The 19,345-nt window shown below is 47.9% G+C and overlaps 2 protein-coding genes across 3 annotated transcripts; one reads left to right on the top strand and one right to left on the bottom strand.

Annotated features, from left to right (window-relative positions):
* Nucleotides 1-13: 13 nt before the first annotated feature.
* msmp1 (microseminoprotein, prostate associated 1) lies at nucleotides 14-2,377 on the bottom strand. Its single transcript, XM_048971355.1, has 3 exons — nucleotides 2,217-2,377; nucleotides 1,518-1,626; nucleotides 14-596 (listed from the first exon to the last, which is right to left on the bottom strand). Exons 1-3 carry the CDS (start codon nucleotides 2,317-2,319, stop codon nucleotides 428-430), a joined length of 381 nt encoding a protein of 126 aa, XP_048827312.1. The 5' UTR covers nucleotides 2,320-2,377; the 3' UTR covers nucleotides 14-427.
* A 2,906-nt stretch (nucleotides 2,378-5,283) lies between these two features.
* On the top strand, nucleotides 5,284-18,528 carry pik3c3 (phosphatidylinositol 3-kinase, catalytic subunit type 3). Of its 2 annotated transcripts, XM_048971222.1 has the most exons (26): nucleotides 5,284-5,677; nucleotides 6,899-7,087; nucleotides 7,371-7,514; nucleotides 9,160-9,286; nucleotides 9,556-9,582; nucleotides 9,952-10,038; nucleotides 10,157-10,252; nucleotides 11,953-12,024; nucleotides 12,104-12,208; nucleotides 12,609-12,701; nucleotides 13,052-13,237; nucleotides 13,320-13,462; nucleotides 13,565-13,643; nucleotides 13,836-13,903; nucleotides 14,003-14,108; nucleotides 14,180-14,296; nucleotides 14,398-14,529; nucleotides 14,749-14,877; nucleotides 15,099-15,168; nucleotides 15,643-15,707; nucleotides 15,808-15,892; nucleotides 16,103-16,177; nucleotides 16,463-16,631; nucleotides 16,850-16,940; nucleotides 17,986-18,111; nucleotides 18,256-18,528. In XM_048971222.1, exons 1-26 carry the CDS (start codon nucleotides 5,613-5,615, stop codon nucleotides 18,268-18,270), a joined length of 2,661 nt encoding a protein of 886 aa, XP_048827179.1. In that variant the 5' UTR covers nucleotides 5,284-5,612; the 3' UTR covers nucleotides 18,271-18,528. The 2 variants fall into 2 exon arrangements, with proteins under 2 accessions (XP_048827179.1, XP_048827180.1); XM_048971223.1 differs by lacking the exon at nucleotides 9,556-9,582 and having other exon boundaries at nucleotides 5,286-5,677.
* The last annotated feature ends 817 nt before the right edge of the window (nucleotides 18,529-19,345 follow it).

Raw genomic sequence — 19,345 nt, 5'->3', positions numbered from 1 at the left:
CTTAATGTTCCTGTTTTTTACCCAATATTAAGGGTTTTTTCTACTTGCTGTATGATCCTTCTGTTAAAAATGCCACCAGCCATGTGTTATTTCTCTGAGTAATTGTTTAATTAAGCAGTTCAGAGTACAGATGCAGTAATACAGATGCATGTATACCAGTGCAGGCAGAAGCGGAACTTGGACTTAAGTATGACTTCACAGCTGTGTGTGCTGTGGTTCTGCTCAAATCCCTTCAAGGGGCAGCGCCAACACCCCCGGTGAACCTAGAACCACACAACCCTAATTTCAAAGGTTCTGCCATCTTCATAACTCTTCCTTTCAGTGTGTTTCTCTGATGCACCACAGATGTACTTGACGACAAGCTTGATTACATAGATGGATTTGGAGAAGAGCTGGGGGTGGACTCAAGTTGGGGAGGGGGTCCCACCTACACCCCCAGGCTGATGGGCAGGGTCCTGTGCTTGGGGTCCAGGTTGTCCTCTCCACCGGAGATGCATGGGAGGCGGGGGTCTGCGGTCTGCACCAGCATGGCCCTGCAGGTCTCTGCTTCCACACGGACCTCGCACCAAGCGGGGAAGTCCACTGGGTGCTGGACGCTGATGGAAGAAAGGGTGAGGCTGATGGGGGGGGGGGGGGTGCACTGGAATGTACACTGGAATGTTTTTCATTTTCCCCAAATATCCCATTTTGCTCTCTTTTTGAGACATACACAAACATATATACAGATGAGTGAAGCTGGGGGTCAGAGCACAGGGTCAGGCCATTTACCCGGCACCCCTGGAGTCTTTCGGAGGACTAAGGGCCTGGGTCTCTAACCAACAACCTTCCGATCACAGGCACAGAGGCTTAGCCCAATGAGGCACACACATTATTCCATCCATCCATCCATCCTCCAACTCTTATCCAGGTCCAGGTCGCAGGGGCAGAATTCTGAACAGGGATGCTCAGACCTCCCTGTCACAAGCCACCTCCTCCAGCTCCTCAGAGGGAGTACCAAGGGGTTCCCAGGCCAGCTGAGAGATGTAACCTCTGCAGCGTATCCTGGGTCTGCCTCGGGGCCCCCCTCCCGGTTGGACATGCCAGTCAGATGCCTGAACCACTTTAACTGGCTCCTTTCGATGTGGAGGAGCAGCGGCTGTACTTTGAGCCCCTCCTGAATGTCCGAGCTCCTCATCCTATCTCTAAGGCTGAACCCAGACACCCTGTAGAGGAAACTCATTTCTGCTGCTTGTATCCACGACCTCGTTCTATCAGTCACTACCCAAACCTCAGGACCATTGGTGAGGGTAGGAACATAGATTGACTGTTAAATCAATAGCTTTGCCTCCTGAGCCAGTGCTCTCTGTTTACCAGCCCAGAACGGTTCAGCGTCTGCATTACTACTCCCTTCTTTCCTCACTCATCTCGCATACTATTATATGTAACAAAATGGATATATGGTTTGATAGCTGGACCAGGAAAACGAGGCGACGCGACGGAGGGACTCGACACGCCCCCAGACGCACAAGCGTACATACATCTCGCAGCAGCCGACGCCCACAGGATGCAGACACGTGCACTGGAGGCATTCGCTGGTGGTCCAGGATTCACCCAGGGAATAAACGGCGCCCTGGTACTGACACGGTGCTGAGGGGGCACAGAGGGACAGGGTTCACGTTAGGGGTCACACCACGGCTCATCTATCGGCAAGTACTAAAGCATTCCCATGTGAGATTTTCATTAAATGCTAAGCAACAGGGAAGATTTTCCGACAAGGTGACTCAAAAAGTAAAGGTGCTCCCCCTATAAGTGAAACCAAACATTACCTGAATGTGTATAAACAAAATCACCGGCAGCATCTTTAAAATATCAAGTGTCAGATAAACGTTGAAGTATTCAGCATGACTGTTGAAGTAAGCAAACAGAATATGGTGAACGTACGTGAACCTATAGCTGAACACCAAAACCTCATTGCAGTATGTGTAATCTACATGAAGACTAACCAAAACCTCATTGCAGTATGTGTAATCTACATGAAGACTAACCAAAACCTCATTGCAGTATGTGTAATCTACATGAAGACTAACCAAAACCTCATTGCAGTATGTGTAATCTACATGAAGACTAACCAAAACCTCATTGCAGTATGTGTGATCTATAAGAAAACTAACCAAAACCTCAGTTTGGTACGGGTGATCTATAAGAAGACTAAGCAAAGCCTCATCCATGCCCCTTACCTCGGAAGTTGAAGTGACATTGTGTTGGAGCCCCCGGGCAGGTGGTCCAAAGCGCAGTCCCCACCAAAAGGGCCAGAGCCAGCTGTCCTGCCATTGTGCTCATGGTCGTCTCTCAGAATCTTCCCCTCAGCCCAAAGTAACTCCATTTTATACCCCCGATACTTTATGAGCCAGGCGCAGCCCTGATGAGGGGCGCAGGGGGGCGGGCGGTGCCGGGGTCTCGGGGGGGTGAAGGCGGCGTGGGGAAAAAGGTTGTCTTGGCATAATTCTGGCACTCTGGAGCAAACAATTCCTCGCTCCAGTGGGCATGACCTCTAAAACGATAGAAACACTGACACATCCCGGTATGACTAACACACGAAATGTGGAGGAAAGTCATAAAGATCCGCGGAAGTCACAGCACACCAAAATATAAGACTATGATCCTGGCAGAATGCCGTCAGTAATCATCACGCTAACGATTCCAGCGCTAATATTCATACCCAGACTTTCAAAACACTATTTTATTTCAACATTCCAAAAGGGGTTCTGTGAATACATTACACGACAAGGTATTTACCACCACAGTAAAATACTGCATTTGCTTATTTAGTAGATACCTTTATCCAAAGTAACGTACAACTGAGAGAGCAGGGACAGCCAGTCCCTGAAGCAGTTGGGGTTAAGGGCCTTTCTCAAGGGCCTAATGGTGAAATCACTCGTCTGACCCTGGGATTTAAACCACTCACCATCGGATCGCAGGAACAGTTCTAACCTGCACGGAACCTCACAGAATTTTGCTATAAGATAGAGTCTGGTTGACTTTCCTGTTGGGATACTGTTAACATGAATGATTCTGGTCTCTCAAGACCAAGCTTGTCACCAAGTAGCATCCCAGAAGTCTCAATTCACACTAAGCCAGTTGGACAGCGTGGCCCTCCTCTTGCGATGACCCTTGTCCTCATCCTTCCCTTGGAGAAACTCCCAATGATGTCAGTATGGTTCCAGCAGCACTGCATCCGCACTGTGACTTCACGTAGTCCCTGATCCAGGCCTAAGGCAGCTTAGCCAAGATTTTCGCCTATTTGGGTAGAGGAAACTCATAAAGGACGGATCAGACTTTTATCGCCACGCTGCAGGTGTGTACATGTGAGGTTAGTTTGTCCATCTCACGCCTACCTCAGCTGCTCCACTACTAAATGGATAGGAGACGGACCTGGAGTGGGGGGAGTGGTGTAGTTAGGCCTTCGAGGTAATGCTCCCTGATCCGGAACAAAACATTAGCTCACATTAGCTCATCTCCTGTGGTCCGCTATCAGGCTGGGAGTTGGAGATCGTCGGAAAACTTTGCGAAGTGTGAATGGGCCCTGTGGGTTCCCCCAAACCTCTCCATTCCAGTCAAACGCCCCGGTGTTCAGCCAATCACATTTGTAAAAATCTGTTCCCATCTGCCATGATGCTACTGCACTGCCTCATCCAGCAGATTCTCCAGAACAACAGGCTGCATGGTGGTCTGCTGGACTCAAAGAACTGCCATGAGTAACAACCTAATTTGAATGGCTTCCAAAAAAAAACGTACAAGCTGTGAAAGCAGCTTTTGATAAAACTTTCTAACACCTACCTATAATCCTAGAGTCCATGCAATCCTGTGCTCCAGAGTGGCGCAAAGACCTTACTCCTCGTGTTCACTGTAGCCCAACGGACCACAGATAGAAATCATCTTTTCCAAGAGACAACCTCTCCCAAGCCATGATGAACCACAGAGAGAAGACATCAGTTAATGTTCCACTCAAGCGATGTGATTAAATTCTCAAGTTCAAAATCATCCTAGACAAATAGGTAACCTTTATGAATCATAATGGTTTGGGGGGGGCAGAGTTAGGGAGAATGGAGCAGGGATAAATAAATATTATTTATAAGTCACTGATGTAGGATGATGAAGAAAACAGGGCATGTGTGACCCCCTACATAACGTATGTTTAAAGCAGAGAGCTTTAGAAGTATCCTGGTCATGCCTCCCAACAGAACACGGAGCGGAAACCCTGAGCATTATGTGTTTTTGTAACTTCAGCAGCCAGGAATGTGCGGTTGCGTCAGAGGGCTCCCCGACCCCCATGCAAGTCCGGTTGCAATGGTCCCTGTCCATTTAAAGAGGCGTTAATGACGAATGGAGCATTTAATGGACAGAAGTGACCTGCTGCTGTGGATACTGACTCATCACTCAGCTCAGCCAATAAAATAAACTATGAGGAGGGGCTACCTGTCACCACAGAGTCGTACCCTGGGAGACAACATGGGACAATCCTTGTTTTGGTTAGGCTGAATAGCTTGAATGTAAGTAATGCATTTTTATTGATAGCATAAGGGTATTCTTTGCCGTACATAACCCTGTACTGGTTTACAGAGACCTTGGATTCACTGACAGCTAGAAAACCATAAAGTGACACTGTTTCATCACACCTCTGAAGTTGGGGGTTTGCATCCTGTGTGTCTGGAGTTTGCATTTTCTCCCCATGTCATGCAGGTTTTGCACAGTCTATAACCATGCAGTTAGGCTGAGTATGTGCCTTGTGATGGACTGGCAACTAGTTAATTATAACCCAGGCAGAAGGCAGGACATTTTAAAGGAATGCTGTAAATATGGTCACCATCGACTTGACAGCATATAAGAAGAATAATCTTATAATGCATACCATGCCCCAATGGTTATCACTGTACCCTCATAATTTCATGGTTCTATGTTTGATTCTTGGTCCTGTTTTTGTGAATGTGGGTGTTTTCTCCGTGTCTGAGGTTTTTTTTTTCCACAGACCACTTGGATGAATCGATATGGATTTTACAGTTCACCTCTTATATTACAGTATACATAAATTAAATAAAGCAACTTGGTTTCAATGCGCTTCATACAGGCCTTCATACAGACGACGTCCTGCAGCTTTAAGAGCGAATCTCCAGAATTCCCCTTCCGGGATTCTTCAACCAATCATCTACGTCCTAAAGAGGAAGGTACTGTACTCAACATAGACTGACTTAATAGATTCCAGAGTACAACGATCAATACTGTGTCCACAAATTCTAACGTGGATTGATATCAACTACTTTTGTCTGAAGAGGATTGTTGATTTTACTTGTGTGTACTGCGCTAGGGAAAATAACGCAATGTCCGAGTAGATACTGAAGAAGTCTAAAATTACCGGGGGACGCGCAGTCTAAGCACTTTTGGTGATCGTCGGACTCGCAGTTCAGTATTTAATATACTTTGGGGTTCAGTAATCCTTTACAGCACGGTTGACTGTGGAGATCCGGTGCTCCACGGCGTCTTCGCACGGAGGCCTTCCAGAGACGCTGGAGACGGCTCTCCGTGCCGGGGATCTCAGCTGAACGCCATCTGCTCGTTTATACTTTAAATCCGCGACCATGGATACAGACAAGTTTAACTACGTCTACAGTTGTGAAATGGATATAAATGTGCAGCTTAAAATGTAAGTCCGCCGTTTTGACAGCACGGCTTTGACAGCACAGCTTAGTCAAGTACGTCGCTTGGTCCGATGAACGGGTCTTTAGAGTTTTAAGCAAGCTGGCTGTGTAAATGTATTTGTGACTGATTGTAACTATGTGTGGTTTTTCCGGGTCATCCAAATAGTTCTTTAACAGAAAAATAATTCAGCAATTTAGTCATTCTCTCTCTCTCTCTCTCTCTCTCTCTCTCCTCTCTCTCTCTCTCTCTCTCTATATATATATATATATATATATATATATATATATATATATATATATATATATATATATATATAAAATATCCGAATACTATACTATTACGTATAGTAATCAGTCATTAGATCGGCATCTCGGGCTTTTTTTGTCTTTCTGACGAGTCTCTTGTTAAATGTCCCATTCATAAACGACAGCATTCATATTAAACTCTATTTAATTGAAGTTCCCCGCTTCCACTGGGGAAATTCCATATCCATAGGAGAAAATGCTCTGTTCTTGAGCTTTTTTTTTTTTTTTTTTAATACACTTGTGTGTCTTTTGACTGTTCCTCATTCTCTGTGTACTGATGGCTGTTTTTGTAAAGCGTGTGTGTGTATGTGTGTGTGCTGGACTTGCAAAGTTGTTCACATTGTAAGCGTAGATTGGTTACGCTGCTATTTCGGGCAATACTAACGGCATTGATGGCTACATTACACCTCTGGTAATTTCCCGTAACAACGTTAATTCCGTTTTCATGTTGACTGTAACCACTGTTGCTGAGTTGCAGTACCATTTTTGGACCAAGTTTCACAAAGGTCCTTCCTGAAAAGCCGGTTAATGTACGTTTGTCCATTTTAATAGGTACATCCATCCTATCACTTGATTGTGGCAGTTTAACCTGTAGTTTGGGTTGTAAAAGATAACCAGACAACCTGCCAAAGCCTGCATGATTGCAGGGGATACTGCAAACTCCACGCAGTCAGAGCTGGGACAATAGTCAGATTTTAAATCCCAGAATAGCAAGGCATCTTGTAGTCATTTTGAGCTTCTGGGCTTGAAGGTGCAGGTACTTCAGGCACTGAGTCTCTGTAATGTAAATTGTTAGCCAAGAGTTTTGTGGGCAGAGACCATCTGTCAGCATTTAGGGGGACACCTAGGTGTCAGAAGGAGGATGATGATGACGACAGTGATGATGATGACGATGATTATTATGATCTCCTTCCCGACAGCGGCAGCCTGGAGGGTAAGCGGGAGCAGAAGAGCTACAAGGCCCTCCTTCAGGATCCCATGCTGCGGTTCTCGGGGCTTTACCAGGAGACCTGCTCCGACCTCTATGTCACGTGTCAGGTGTTCGCTGAGGGCAAGCCCTTGGCACTTCCTGTGCGCACCTCCTACAAAGCCTTCAGCACGCGCTGGAAGTGAGTATGGTCCGGTTCATTGGGCAGGCCTTCTGAAGCAGCCAATCAGAGTCAGTCAGGAAGTGATAAGGGATGCTCAGCTTTCATTGGCAGTAAGATGTCAGTGACATGAATCATGGGTCTTGCACCTTGTGGGTGTTCCGATTTTGAGCCTTGTTTATGTTGCATTTTGGGGGGCTGTTTTTTTTTCTATATCTATGATAAGTGATGTATTCCGTGTATCGGATAGTAACGCCATTTGTCCTGAGTGGGTAAATGGCAGTTTTCCACTCTTGCCCTCTAGTTGGAATGAGTGGTTGAGGCTCCCAGTTAAGTACCCAGACCTGCCCCAGAGTGCTCAGGTGGCACTCACCATCTGGGACGTGTACGGGCCCGGCCAGGCCACACCAGTGGGCGGGACCACCGTCTCTCTCTTCGGGAAGTACGGGTAGGAGTCTGCAGCTTCGCCGTTCACGCTGGGATGCGGGGGTTTGTGTTGCTGAAGCAGAGTGCACGTTCACCTCTTTACTGATTTAACCTTTCTGTATATGGGATTTTGAGGAGTCACTACACACTTTGGTTCCAAAATGACCCATCATATATATATATATATATATATATATATATATATATATATATAAAATTCAAACATATGTATTTGAATTTTGGTGATCAGTGTTGACACACCACAGTGCACAACAACCAAATGCATCCTCTACATTTAACCCATATGTGACGTAGTGACATAGCAGGGGGCAGCTAATTCAGCACCCAGGGAGCAGTGCTTGGGGGCGGTACCTTGCTCAGGGTACCTCTGGTGCCTTGCTGGTCAGGGATTCGAACCAGCAATCTCTCTATTACAAGTGTGGTGCCCTAACCATTAGGCCACCGCTGTACATCAAGACACAACAACTGTACAAACTATTATTGATTATGTCTTCCCTGAACAAACTGAAATTAACATAATAACAATATAAAACGTTATATCCATTTTAAATAATATCGAAATAACATACAAATAATAATTTTGTATAATATTTCAAAATGGCTGCCAGACAAATGTCCTTGTTTATGTACATGTATTAGGGCTGGATCATACTTCTCCGAACAAGTGCAACACTTGCATCCACTCTGCATTTTCATACACGGAAACATTCATACAGTCAAGACGCGTACGTTTCATGCGCACAATGTGTTCTATTTATATATTTATTAATAATAAACTTTTATTCTGATGTTCCCTGCACACGGACCACAGCAGTGATGTTTATGTCAGTTTCATATTTTACAAATTCAGAGAGCCAGCTCACAGGGTTGCCACCCCAATGCTCGTCAAAAGCATCCATGTTGGTATTATGCTAGGGAATCGATCATGCGCAGTGTGTCCAGAGCTGCGCATACACCGCTGCGCATACACCGCTGCACAGACACAAATTTGGAGTGCAGCAGGCATTTGTCTAAGGAGGCGACCAATGACGTCAAACTCATCATAAACACTTGAGCGGACACGTGCAGGGAAGTATGAACCAGCCTTGAGTGTTTGGACCTCCGCATGGGTCCAGTGATCAGATATATGGATGTTCTTTATCCACAAAACACGCTACATTGGGCAAACATTGCAAAAACTACCAGTAGATAATGCCCCATTTACACTTTGCAGTTTAGGGACAAAATGACAGTGGGGGTAATAAGGGTGAAAAAAGAGGTCAAAAGGAGCAAACTTCGAATGTTTTAGTGAAGTAACTAAATGGGGATACATTTTTGTCCAAGCACTGTTTACAAAATACAGGCACTTCATTGGGTCGTTAGCAACCTGCTATTTTTTTGTCAAATAAATGACCAGACAACATTAATTTTAAGCTATTTTGTCATGAATTTGGTAGTAAATTGTTGCGATTCGAAAGCGCGTTCCATTCCCTCAGAATAGCGTCCGCACTGAATCATATGACCCCAGGAGCTGTAAACTGACATCCGGAGGAATGTACACAAAGAGTTAAAATGTACAGTAGCTGTAGACCCTGAGCTCCTCAAGGCCTGGCATTCGCTGTCTCTAACATGCATGTTCTCGCCACTCCCGTCCCGAAAACACCCAGGATGTTCCGACAGGGGATGCATGACCTGAAGGTATGGCCGTGCATGGAGGGGGACGGCAGCGAGGTCACCACCACCCCGGGGCGTACCAGCAGCAGCCTGGAGGACCAGATGGGCCGCCTGGCCAAGGTAGGGGCCAGCCACGCTATTAAACTGGTCAGAACACGCAGTCTGCAGTCGGAGCTGCGTCATTATTTAAGGGTGCGCAGGAAATGCAGAAAACATGCAGGTTCTCTTATGCCCGCATCTCGGAACCCTTTGAACAGAAGAACAAAGCCAGGACACCCCCCCCCCCCCCCCCCCCCACACTACAAAAATCGAGTTATGTGGCAGTTTAAACCCCAATGTGTCAGTGGCATGTTGAGAAGCTCTGAGGTTTAAATGAGTGTCTGTTCCAGGGTCCAGACCTGGAGATACTCAGTGATGTGAGTATGAGGCGAGTGTCAGTGTGTGCGTGTGCGCGCGCGTCTGTCCACCATCGCATCGTGAGGACAGTGGGAATGCTGCCGATCTCCAGCCGCACACGTCTGTATTGTGTGTGAACACACCCTTGGTGCTGAACGGTGCAGCCTGCATCACAGATCATTTACCGGATTACCGGCGTGACCATTAACCACGCAGTGTGGGACTAACTGGACGGCTATGCGCTTGAATGCTGAGCTGCATGAGCGGGGAGGGAGGGTCGAGGCGTGCCTTGTTCTGATTGGCCGAGCTCCGTGCCCGTCATCTGCACTGCCCTTCGTGTGGCTCTCCTGCCCATGACCCTACCCAGTCTCCTGTCTCTTTCAAATCAGCTGACCAAGGCGCATCGTCAGGGTCACATGGCGAAGGTGGACTGGTTGGACCGTCTGACGTTCCGTGAGATCGAGATGATCAATGAGGTGAGCCCTCCGGCGTCAGAGGACAGGGGACGTATGATAGCTTTTTCTTAAGAGAATGTTTTTTTTCTAGTATATGGGTACATTTTTAAAACCGTTTTTGTGTTTGTGTGTCACATAGAGTGAGAAACGGAGCTCCAACTTCATGTACCTGATGGTGGAGTTCCCCAGAGTCAGACAGGGAGAGAAGGAGTACAGCATTGTCTACTATGAGAAGGTGTGTGTGTGTGTGTGTGTGTGTGTGTGTGTGTGTGTGTGTGTGTGTGTGTGTGTGGTCCAAGTACATTACATTGTGTGAAACAAATATCGACGTAATATAATAAAACCCTGTTATTTTGATGACGTGGGGACCAATTTTTCAGTCTGCACAAGGGAAACTCAATTTTATAAAAATTTGTGACTGCTATCAAAAAACTAAAAATGCCAGAAATCTCGTATTTTGTTTGGTTACTTATGGATAACCCTCTGGGGTCGAGTGCATTGTTGACAATTTTTCGTGTCTCTTTCAGTTTATATCTCGCTGAAATCTTTATGGAGAAACATGAAAAAAACGCTGACTGAATCCGTAATCTATCTTCTTTTCAAAACGCCCATTGTCGGAAGTATTAAAGTTTAAAAAATTTGGTTAAATCGGCAAAAAAGTAAACCGTGTCACCTTACTTTGTTTTACCTGCATCGGGGCATGTAGTGCCGCCCTCACCTGAAGATCGCTGTTCGCATTATAAATAGCCGCATTTCCGCATATTCAGATCGCGTTTGCATGGTAATTTTATGAACAACGCAACAGTGAAACGCGATCCAGATACATCCCCATCAGCACCATAAAAGGGGGGGGGGGGGTGTGGCCAGGTGTGAATGGCTCATGCAAACACATGAAAGCTCCTACATATTCAATGAAAGGAGCCCAGAAATAGTGACATGAGTTCGGTTTTTCTTGTTTATTTATCTAACTGAATGTTGCAACTACACCATTCAGTCATCTTCATGTAGCCAAGACTTTGGTGACTAGATATCTGGGATCAAAACAAACTTTCACCATTGCTTACTATGTACTTTTATACTGTTTCTGCAAGTGTTCCAAACTGCATTTTGCAATGTCTATACTTTGATGTGAAATTACAAACTTCACATAAATCTGACATATTTACAAAGTACACTGAGATTAAGATGAGTTTAATGGCAAAACAAATAAGAAATAATTTATTTACAGTGAATTAAGTTTATGATATTGAAATGCGTGACCATACTGCAGTCAGTGAAAGTTCGCTCCCTACCTAGACCCCAGAGGGTTAGGGTTAGCGATGGGTTAGGAGTTAAGGTCGTCATTGCTGGGATTAGGGTTTTACCCATATAAATAAATGGACACGTGAGTACTGGTCTGTGTGTGTGGGGTGGGGGGGGGGGGTGGTGTGTGTGGGAGAGAGAGAGTATCTGTGAGATAGAGCTAGAAGCACTCAGCTGGTGGGGAAACAAAGCAGTTTATGAATAATAATACGAAGCAAACGTTTTAGTGGCGAAAGAACTAAAACAGTTTTGACAGAGATCAGCAGATGACACTCTCTGCTTCCCGTACTTCTTTAAACTCGACTGACATTAGCATTTAATTTACTTAACAGACGCTTTTATCTGAAGCAACAAACATTTTTGAGAGAGTAGAGTCAGACAGTCTCTGGGGAAATTGGAGTTAAAGGCCCAGCTATAGGGACCAATGATGACATCACTCTGCCAAATCTGGGATTTGAACCAGTAACCTTCCCTTCACAACCATGATCCCGGTAGGCCTTACCATAGGATCACTATATACAGTGATGATTGTGGTCATCCGATAAGGGGTCATGCTCTGTGAGTCAGTGTTCAAAGAGTGCAATTAATGATGTCACTGCCCAGGTGTCTGATTCGTCGATTCTTTCTGCTCAGGACGGGGATGAATCTGCCCCCTTGCTCACCAGCTCCGAGATCGTCAAAGTGCCGGACCCTCAGATGTCCATGGTGAGACGGGGCAGCTTTGGGCTCGGGTTCTTTTGAGGGCACAGAATGACTTTAAAATATCCCTTTCTGTGCACCATAGGAGAACCTGGTGGAGAGCAAACATCACAAGCTGGCTCGCAGTCTGCGCAGTGGGCCGTCCGACCATGACCTGAAGCCCAACGCCGCCACGCGCGACCAGCTCAATGTGAGTGCTGTGCTCCGGGGAGAGAGGGTACGGGGGAGAGAGGGAGGGCGCTTTCCCTCCAGGTTCCAGGTTCCTAGGCCATCTGAACCGGGAACTTTTGTAGCTCCTGCCACTTTTGTGTGTCTCTTTCTCGCCGTACCACAGGAACTGTGACCTTTATTCTAAATAAGCATGAGAGATGCAAAAAAACTTCACACAATTTTAAACAAAACTGTGCCTTTCTACACCTCCATGCTTTTCATACACAAAAATTAATTTTTACAATTTTTATTTATGTTTTACATATACAACCCACTATGTGTTTATAATTCATTGTTAAATTAGGCCAGCAGAATGATAAAAAAGTGGGGGAGGCAGGGAGAAGGAGAGGGGGCGCACTGATGGCTCTGTTACCCCTCAGATCATCGTGAGCTACCCCCCCACCAAGCAGCTGAGCTCCGAGGAGCAGGACCTAGTGTGGAAGTTCCGCTATTACCTGACCACGCAGGAGAAGGTGTGTATGCGTGTGTGTGTGTCTGTGGCATCCTGCGTCAGTGTGGAGGCGTATTCTCTGTGCATGCTAGGGAACCATTTAAAATGTATTTTTTTTATTACATTTATTTACCCTTGCCTAAGTGCTCCGATGACATCTGCTGCCCCACTTTCTGTGTTTATAAGCCCCCTGTTTATAAACTCTCCGTTTATGTATTCTGTGTTTATATGGCTTGTCTGCATGTGTCCTGAAAACGGGATGCACTGTTCTACGTGTGTATTGTCCCAAATGGCGTGTGCACCTGCCCACCCCGCTCAGATAAAGCTCTGTCTGCCCCTAACATCCTGTACCCACTGCCCCCCTCCCCCCAGGCCTTGACCAAGTTCCTGAAGTGTGTGAACTGGGCGCTGCCCCAGGAAGCCAAGCAGGCCCTGGAGCTGCTGGGGAAGTGGAAGCCCATGGATGTGGAGGATTCCCTGGAGCTGCTGTCCTCCCAGTTCACCAACACCACCGTGCGGCGCTACGCCGTGGCCCGGCTGCAGCAGGCCGACGACGAGGCAAGCGGGAGAGCAGAGGAGCATGAGCATCTTTATCTCGTATATATTCGGCTCCCTCTAACAGCTTCTCTCCCTCCCCAAGGACCTGCTAATGTACCTGCTCCAGCTGGTCCAGGCCCTCAAGTACGAAAACTTCAACGACATCCAGGGAGGGCTGGAGCCCGGAAGCAAGCGAGACAGCCAGGGGGGCCTGGGTGAGAGCGGTGCCCTTGGGGATGTGGACAGGTGAGGGCGCCAGTGGGATCCCTGGGTGGGCCGGTGCTTGACCAGGGATCTTTCTGTACAACGTTTATTCATGTTATAATATAACATTATATGTGTTTCTAGCTCACAAATTCTGACAGCCTCACCAGCACCCCCTAGTGCCCAGAAAGGAAAAGAAGGTGCAGACACTGAGAATCTTGAGGTAAGATCAGGAGGAGGAGGAGGAGGAGGTGGGGATGGAGAGGGGAAAACCCAGAATAAACGATATTAAAGTTGAGTGGTTGGTTCTAAAAGTACAGCAGAGTGTTCCTGAGGTACTTTTTGATTGGTGACAGCAGTGTAACAGGTTTGTTACTCCAGCCAGTGTTAAATTTGGGCTGCATCTGTATCACAGCAGGACCTGTGCACCTTCCTCATCTCCCGAGCCTGCAAGAATTCCACCTTGGCAAATTATCTGTACTGGTAAGGCTGTGTGGAGGCCATACGTGCGAGGCTGCATTTATGCACCAGCCTGTGTATTTGATGAACTGCTGCACTTGACATGGGTGTGCGTGTTGTCAGGTATGTGATAGTGGAATGTGAAGACCAGGACACCCAGCAGAGAGACCCCAAGACGCACGACATGTACCTGAACGTCATGAGGAGGTTCAGTCAGGCTTTGCTCAAGGTGCGTGTCCTCGCTGATCGTGTGATGTTCAACCGAGCGAGATGTCCAGGCTGACTGCTGCTGGTCTGCAGGGAGATAAGAGTGTCCGTGTGATGAGGTCCCTCCTGGCCACCCAGCAGACCTTTGTGGACCGGCTGGTCCAGCTGATGAAGGCCGTGCAGAGGGAGAGTGGCAACCGTAAGAAGAAGGTAGGATCTGGCTGGGTGGGGGATCTTCCATTTTGAATCTCGCAGCAAGCTCTGTGATCACATGATCTGATGTTGATTCTATGGCGCCCCCTGTCTTTCAGACTGAGAGACTACAGGCCCTGCTCGGCGACAATGAGAAGGTGAACCTATCAGAGATTGAGCCCATCCCCCTACCCCTGGAGCCCCAAGTCCGGATCCGGGGCATCGTTCCCGACACTGCCACGCTCTTCAAGGTAAGATGTCCTTTCTTGCACTCATCCTCCTTCCTCACTTTTCAGATTTCACTGCAACACAAACGTCAAAGTTTTACAGGAAGTCAAACAACCTGATGCATTATTGGAATAAAATTCTACGTAGACTAAATAGCGATGTGCAGAGACCTTCACTGCACACAACGTCTAGCTGGGTGATATCCCACAGTGCCTTACAGTTCATGGTGACACTCCTTTCAGAGTGCGCTCATGCCGGCCAAGCTGATCTTCAAGACGGATGATGGGGGCCTCTATCCAGTCATTTTCAAGCACGGGGATGACCTCCGGCAGGACCAGCTTATCCTGCAGATCATCTCGCTCATGGACAAGGTTGGCGCCGACGGCCAGAGCTTCCAGACACCAACCACTGTATGGACTCCATGCTCCCTCAGCCGTGACCTTGGCTGTAGGGTTTGCTCACTGGCTGTAGGGTTTGCTCACTGGCTGTAGGGTTTGCTCACTGGCTGTAGGGTTTGCTCACTGGCTGTAGGGTTTGCTCACTGGCTGTAGGGTTTGCTCAAAGTGCTTATTTACATCTCTTTGCTTTTCAGCTGCTGAGGAAGGAGAACCTGGACCTGAAACTGACTCCATATAAAGTTCTGGCCACCAGCACCAAGCACGGTGAGACCTGAAGATGTGTTCTAACAATTGACTGTACCTGAATAGTTATATCTATGTGTTAAGGGGACAAAAGGGGGTTGAGGGATCTGTGCTTGGTTCTAGAGGGTTGCTGGTTTAAACCTTGTGGCCAGCAGAATACCTGCATCACCATTAGGCCCTTTAGCGAGCTCCTGAACCCCAGCTGCTCTGCACTGTGGGTGATCCTGCTCACTGGCACCAAAATGCTCTGAGTCGTGGAGAAAAACTGAGATATGCGAAAGGCAACAAATTACAATGTACTTGACACAAATGTCAAATCTTATGGGGTGGTTTGCCCTTAACCCTCCCCTGCTCTCTGATCCGCACTTTGGACAGAAGCATCTAAATGAATTATACACGTCACTTCCGTAGAGGCCTTCCCATCGTCTGAAAGCAGCACTGACCTGTCCGGTGTGTCATGTGACCTCCGATTATTTACCGCTCGTCCTCCTACAGGCTTCATGCAGTTCATCCAGTCAGTGCCTGTGGCTGAGGTCCTGGCTACAGAAGGTAATATCCAGGTATGTATACTGCAGGGACCAGTTATGATCGGAGTTTGATCCCCAGCCACAGCAATAGCCAAGTATACAGTTTGCACTCAGTGCCTGGGTGTCTCTATAGAGCTTCTTCAGGAAACATGCCCCCAGCGACAAGGGTCCCTACGGCATCAGCTCCGAGGTGATGGACACCTACGTCAAGAGCTGCGGTGAGCCCCCCCCCCCCCCTCAGCCGTGACCACCAGCTCACATTAGCCTCCCGCAGTCCAGTATCACTGGATTTCTTCTTAGACGTCATTAAGATAGGTCTCATTATCTTTGTATCTGATCATTTTGAAGTGAGCTGTGGTTCAGATAGGTGTGGGAGCCACCATGACATGCACTTAACGGACCTCTTGCGAAATGCTGTCCCCTTGTAGCGGGATACTGTGTGATCACCTACATCCTGGGAGTCGGCGACCGGCACCTGGACAATCTGCTCCTCACCAAAACAGGTGGATGTCCACCTCTTATCTCAGGCAAACAAACTCTGGTTTGCACGGTAAAGACCGGAACACCGTCAGGTCCCTGAGAAGCAGGGTCGGCCACACAGAGCTCGCTGCCACATGCTGCCCAACCAGACAGAACATTCTGGTTTTTACTGTTGCCACAAACCATCACTGCTGGGATTTCAAATCCGAGAAAGCAGTAACATCTCAACCCATGAATGAAAATACCGTGGTGGTCCAAACCTTTGTCGGAACCCTATAATGATGCCCTCTTTCTGGGGCGCCTCTCAGGGAAGCTGTTCCACATCGACTTTGGCTACATCCTGGGCCGGGACCCGAAGCCCCTGCCTCCACCCATGAAGCTCAGCAAGGAGATGGTGGAGGGCATGGGGGGCATGCAGAGCGAGCAGTACCAGGAGTTCAGGAAGCAGTGCTACACCGCCTTCCTGCACCTGCGCAGGTGAGTCGGCACAGCCCGGCCCCCAACCCTGTCCCTCGCCGCCAAACCTCCGCTGGATCTGAGGTTAAACCTCCAGAGAAACAAAACCCGCTAGATCAGCCCCAAGTGTTAGGCCCGGTACCTAGTAGATCGGTCCGGTATGCGAGTGTGTTCCTGGTTGGATTAAGACTAGGCAGGGATGAGTTCAGACACCTACCCAGGTCTCTCCCTCCCTCCAGGTATTCAAACCTCATCCTGAACCTCTTCTCTCTCATGGTCGATGTCAACATTCCTGACATCGCTTTGGAACCGGACAAGACTGTTAAAAAGGTGAGTGGGGGTGCAGATCAGACACCCCGACCGATCCATCGTGTGGCCCAGACAGGTTAGCAGTGAGCTAAGGGAGGAATCGGCCATTGGGGGGCAACGGAGGGGAGTGTATGACGTTGTTGCCCATGTTCGCAGTGAGCAGGATTTTTAAAAAAAATCGTTTATTTTTTGACGGAGCAGCATTGTCGCGTTTCGCATTGCGGCAGTTATAGAAAATCCCCTCCTAAAGAGCGGGAAAACAAAACCGGAGGCGCTGGCGCTTCCTGGCTGAAGTCGGCGTCAAATGTGTTCTGTGGGCTTTCTGGGCGGAGCCTTTAAGATGGATGGCGTTAGCGCGGCGACGAGGGCCGGCGTCGGGTAGCTGGACCGTAGGGAACTTCTGTGGGGCTTTTTATTAAAGACACTGCTGCCTGTTTTCAGTTCTTCGTTTCATTTCATTTATATTATGTAACGTAATCTGTTCAGTCAAAAGTTTATTGAAACTTAACCACCCAAAACTTGATAAACACTTGTGTATTTAACTAGTAAAGTCTTTCGGGGAAAGGAAAACTTAAAAATCACTTCCTAATTTCAGTCATTTTTTTCAGATCTTACCCCGTGAATGTAGTTGTATTAGGAACTGAGCTTTAAAGTTTCCGTTTCCCTGTAACACTTCATAAACGCGCACATTCATAATTGAAATAGAAAACGGTGAGCAAACCTGATTGACTGGCATCTGGATTGACTGGGTTAAACTGCTGCCAGATTACAGATCAGTTCAGGGTACAAACCCTCATTCATAAATCCTACTGTCCAAAGGCAAATCAAGTGCAAATCGACGTCTAAATGACTTAATGTATCTACTTTGACAAATTGCATATGCCTTCATACATGTATATGAGCTCTAAGCAGAGTTAGAGTGGGGTGTCTTACTCGAATGAAACTGGCCTCAAGCTGTCAAATAGTCCCACGGCTGGTAATAATTTCCAAGAGGGCTCTCTTGCACGGCCTGGAAGGGCTGACTCACCCGCCAGCTCGCAGCTAAGCGTGGGGGTGCCGCTCACAGGTGCAGGACAAGTTCCGTCTGGACCTGTCTGACGAGGAGGCCGTGCACTACATGCAGAGTCTGATCGATGAGAGCGTGGGGGCGCTGTTCGCCGCCGTGGTCGAGCAGATACACAAGTTCGCCCAGGTAAGTGCGTGCGTACACATTTGATAAGAATTTTATGGGCGATTTCAGGTTTAAGAAGTTCACTATCTGTGGCGTCTATGCAGTCATTTGTGTTTTTCCAAGTGTGTAACCAACCAGCTTTGCACTGTCTCCCCCCTCCTCTAGTACTGGCGAAGGTGAGCCGACGACCTCTGGGCCGGCAGATGGGAAGCACCGATTCCCCCATGGGGATGCCGAGGACAGCCACCAGGGCGGCGCACAGGAGCCACCCACCCCAGGCCACACGCTCGCATTCCAAGTGGTCACCAACCGCGAGTGTGAGCAGACCCTCAAGGTTTTACCATGACAGCAAGACTTTTATCTTTCTTGTACATATCTACTGACCCAATCTGAAATGTTTACTGACCTGTCATGGCCAAATAAAGAGATGGAAAATCACAGTGGTGAGATTTTTGTGGGGGTTTCAGGTTTTGGGGTTTTCATGCACCATTGGACGTGGCCCCTGTGGACCTTCCGCACTGTCCCAGGTACAGCAGCCCCTCCATTCTCTTACGGTTTCAAAACAAAATGGCCCCCAAGAGCTGGAGGGAAAAGGTTGCGAGTTTCACACCCTTGTTCCCAGGAAGCTACCCCCCCAGGGGGTGCACCTGAGGCCACTGGTGCGGTGAGAGCACTTCCTGTCACCATGAGCCTAAGAGCACCACTTACTGTGACTCAAGGGCTAGGATACCCCCCCCTCCCCCCTCATCTGACATGACTAACCTGCCACGTGGTGTAACAGGTGGAGAATCCTTGCTGTCATACCCAAACTCTTCTACAGCAACGTCAAGTCCCATTCACCCCCAGCGGTCTCTCCGAGAAATAGGGAACTTAAAAACCAGCCTCTCTTTCAAACATCACTCATCTTTTCCGGCTCGATCCGGTTTGATCTGCTGAGTTGCCATGTTACCACGCCTGAAAAGCGAAACCCAGCGAGGGCCTTCCACTGGTAAACCACAGGGGTGCTTTGAAAGAAAAAAATGCATCTCCTGCACTAGGGCGGATAGAGTGATGGAGCCGCACGCAGGGAGATGGCAGCAGGCCAGTGCTGCTCCATAATGGCACTCGACAGGCCCACTTTGGTTACTCAAATGTGTTCATTGTGTGAGGTAAACCTCCCCCCCGCCATGCTATTCTATCACACCACGCTCCTTGGCTCCTTGACCTGATGAGTCTGCTCCTCCTCCTCTTCATGAGTTGCCATTGATATAGGTGA

Source organism: Brienomyrus brachyistius, chromosome 12 (genome assembly GCF_023856365.1).
Source record: "Brienomyrus brachyistius isolate T26 chromosome 12, BBRACH_0.4, whole genome shotgun sequence".
Classification (NCBI taxonomy): domain Eukaryota; kingdom Metazoa; phylum Chordata; class Actinopteri; order Osteoglossiformes; family Mormyridae; genus Brienomyrus; species Brienomyrus brachyistius.
Note: the sequence above shows the minus strand (reverse complement) of the source record. Positions and strands in the feature narration are given on the sequence as shown.

Bases quoted from the DNA above. Each gene is read 5' to 3' on its own strand.
- msmp1 (XM_048971355.1), bottom strand. From the start codon at position 2,319: ATGAGCACAATGGCAGGACAGCTGGCTCTGGCCCTTTTGGTGGGGACT. The intron at 1,627-2,216 runs GTAAGGGGCATG...GTGCCCCCTCAG, and splicing joins ATGTCACTTCAACTTCCGAG to CACCGTGTCAGTACCAGGGC. The intron at 597-1,517 runs GTATGTACGCTT...TTCTTCCATCAG, and splicing joins GGCGTCGGCTGCTGCGAGAT to CGTCCAGCACCCAGTGGACT.
- pik3c3 (XM_048971222.1), top strand. From the start codon at position 5,613: ATGGATACAGACAAGTTTAACTACGTCTACAGTTGTGAAATGGATATA. The intron at 9,287-9,555 runs GTAGGGGCCAGC...TGTCTGTTCCAG, and splicing joins AGATGGGCCGCCTGGCCAAG to GGTCCAGACCTGGAGATACT. The intron at 12,025-12,103 runs GTGAGACGGGGC...TGTGCACCATAG, and splicing joins CGGACCCTCAGATGTCCATG to GAGAACCTGGTGGAGAGCAA.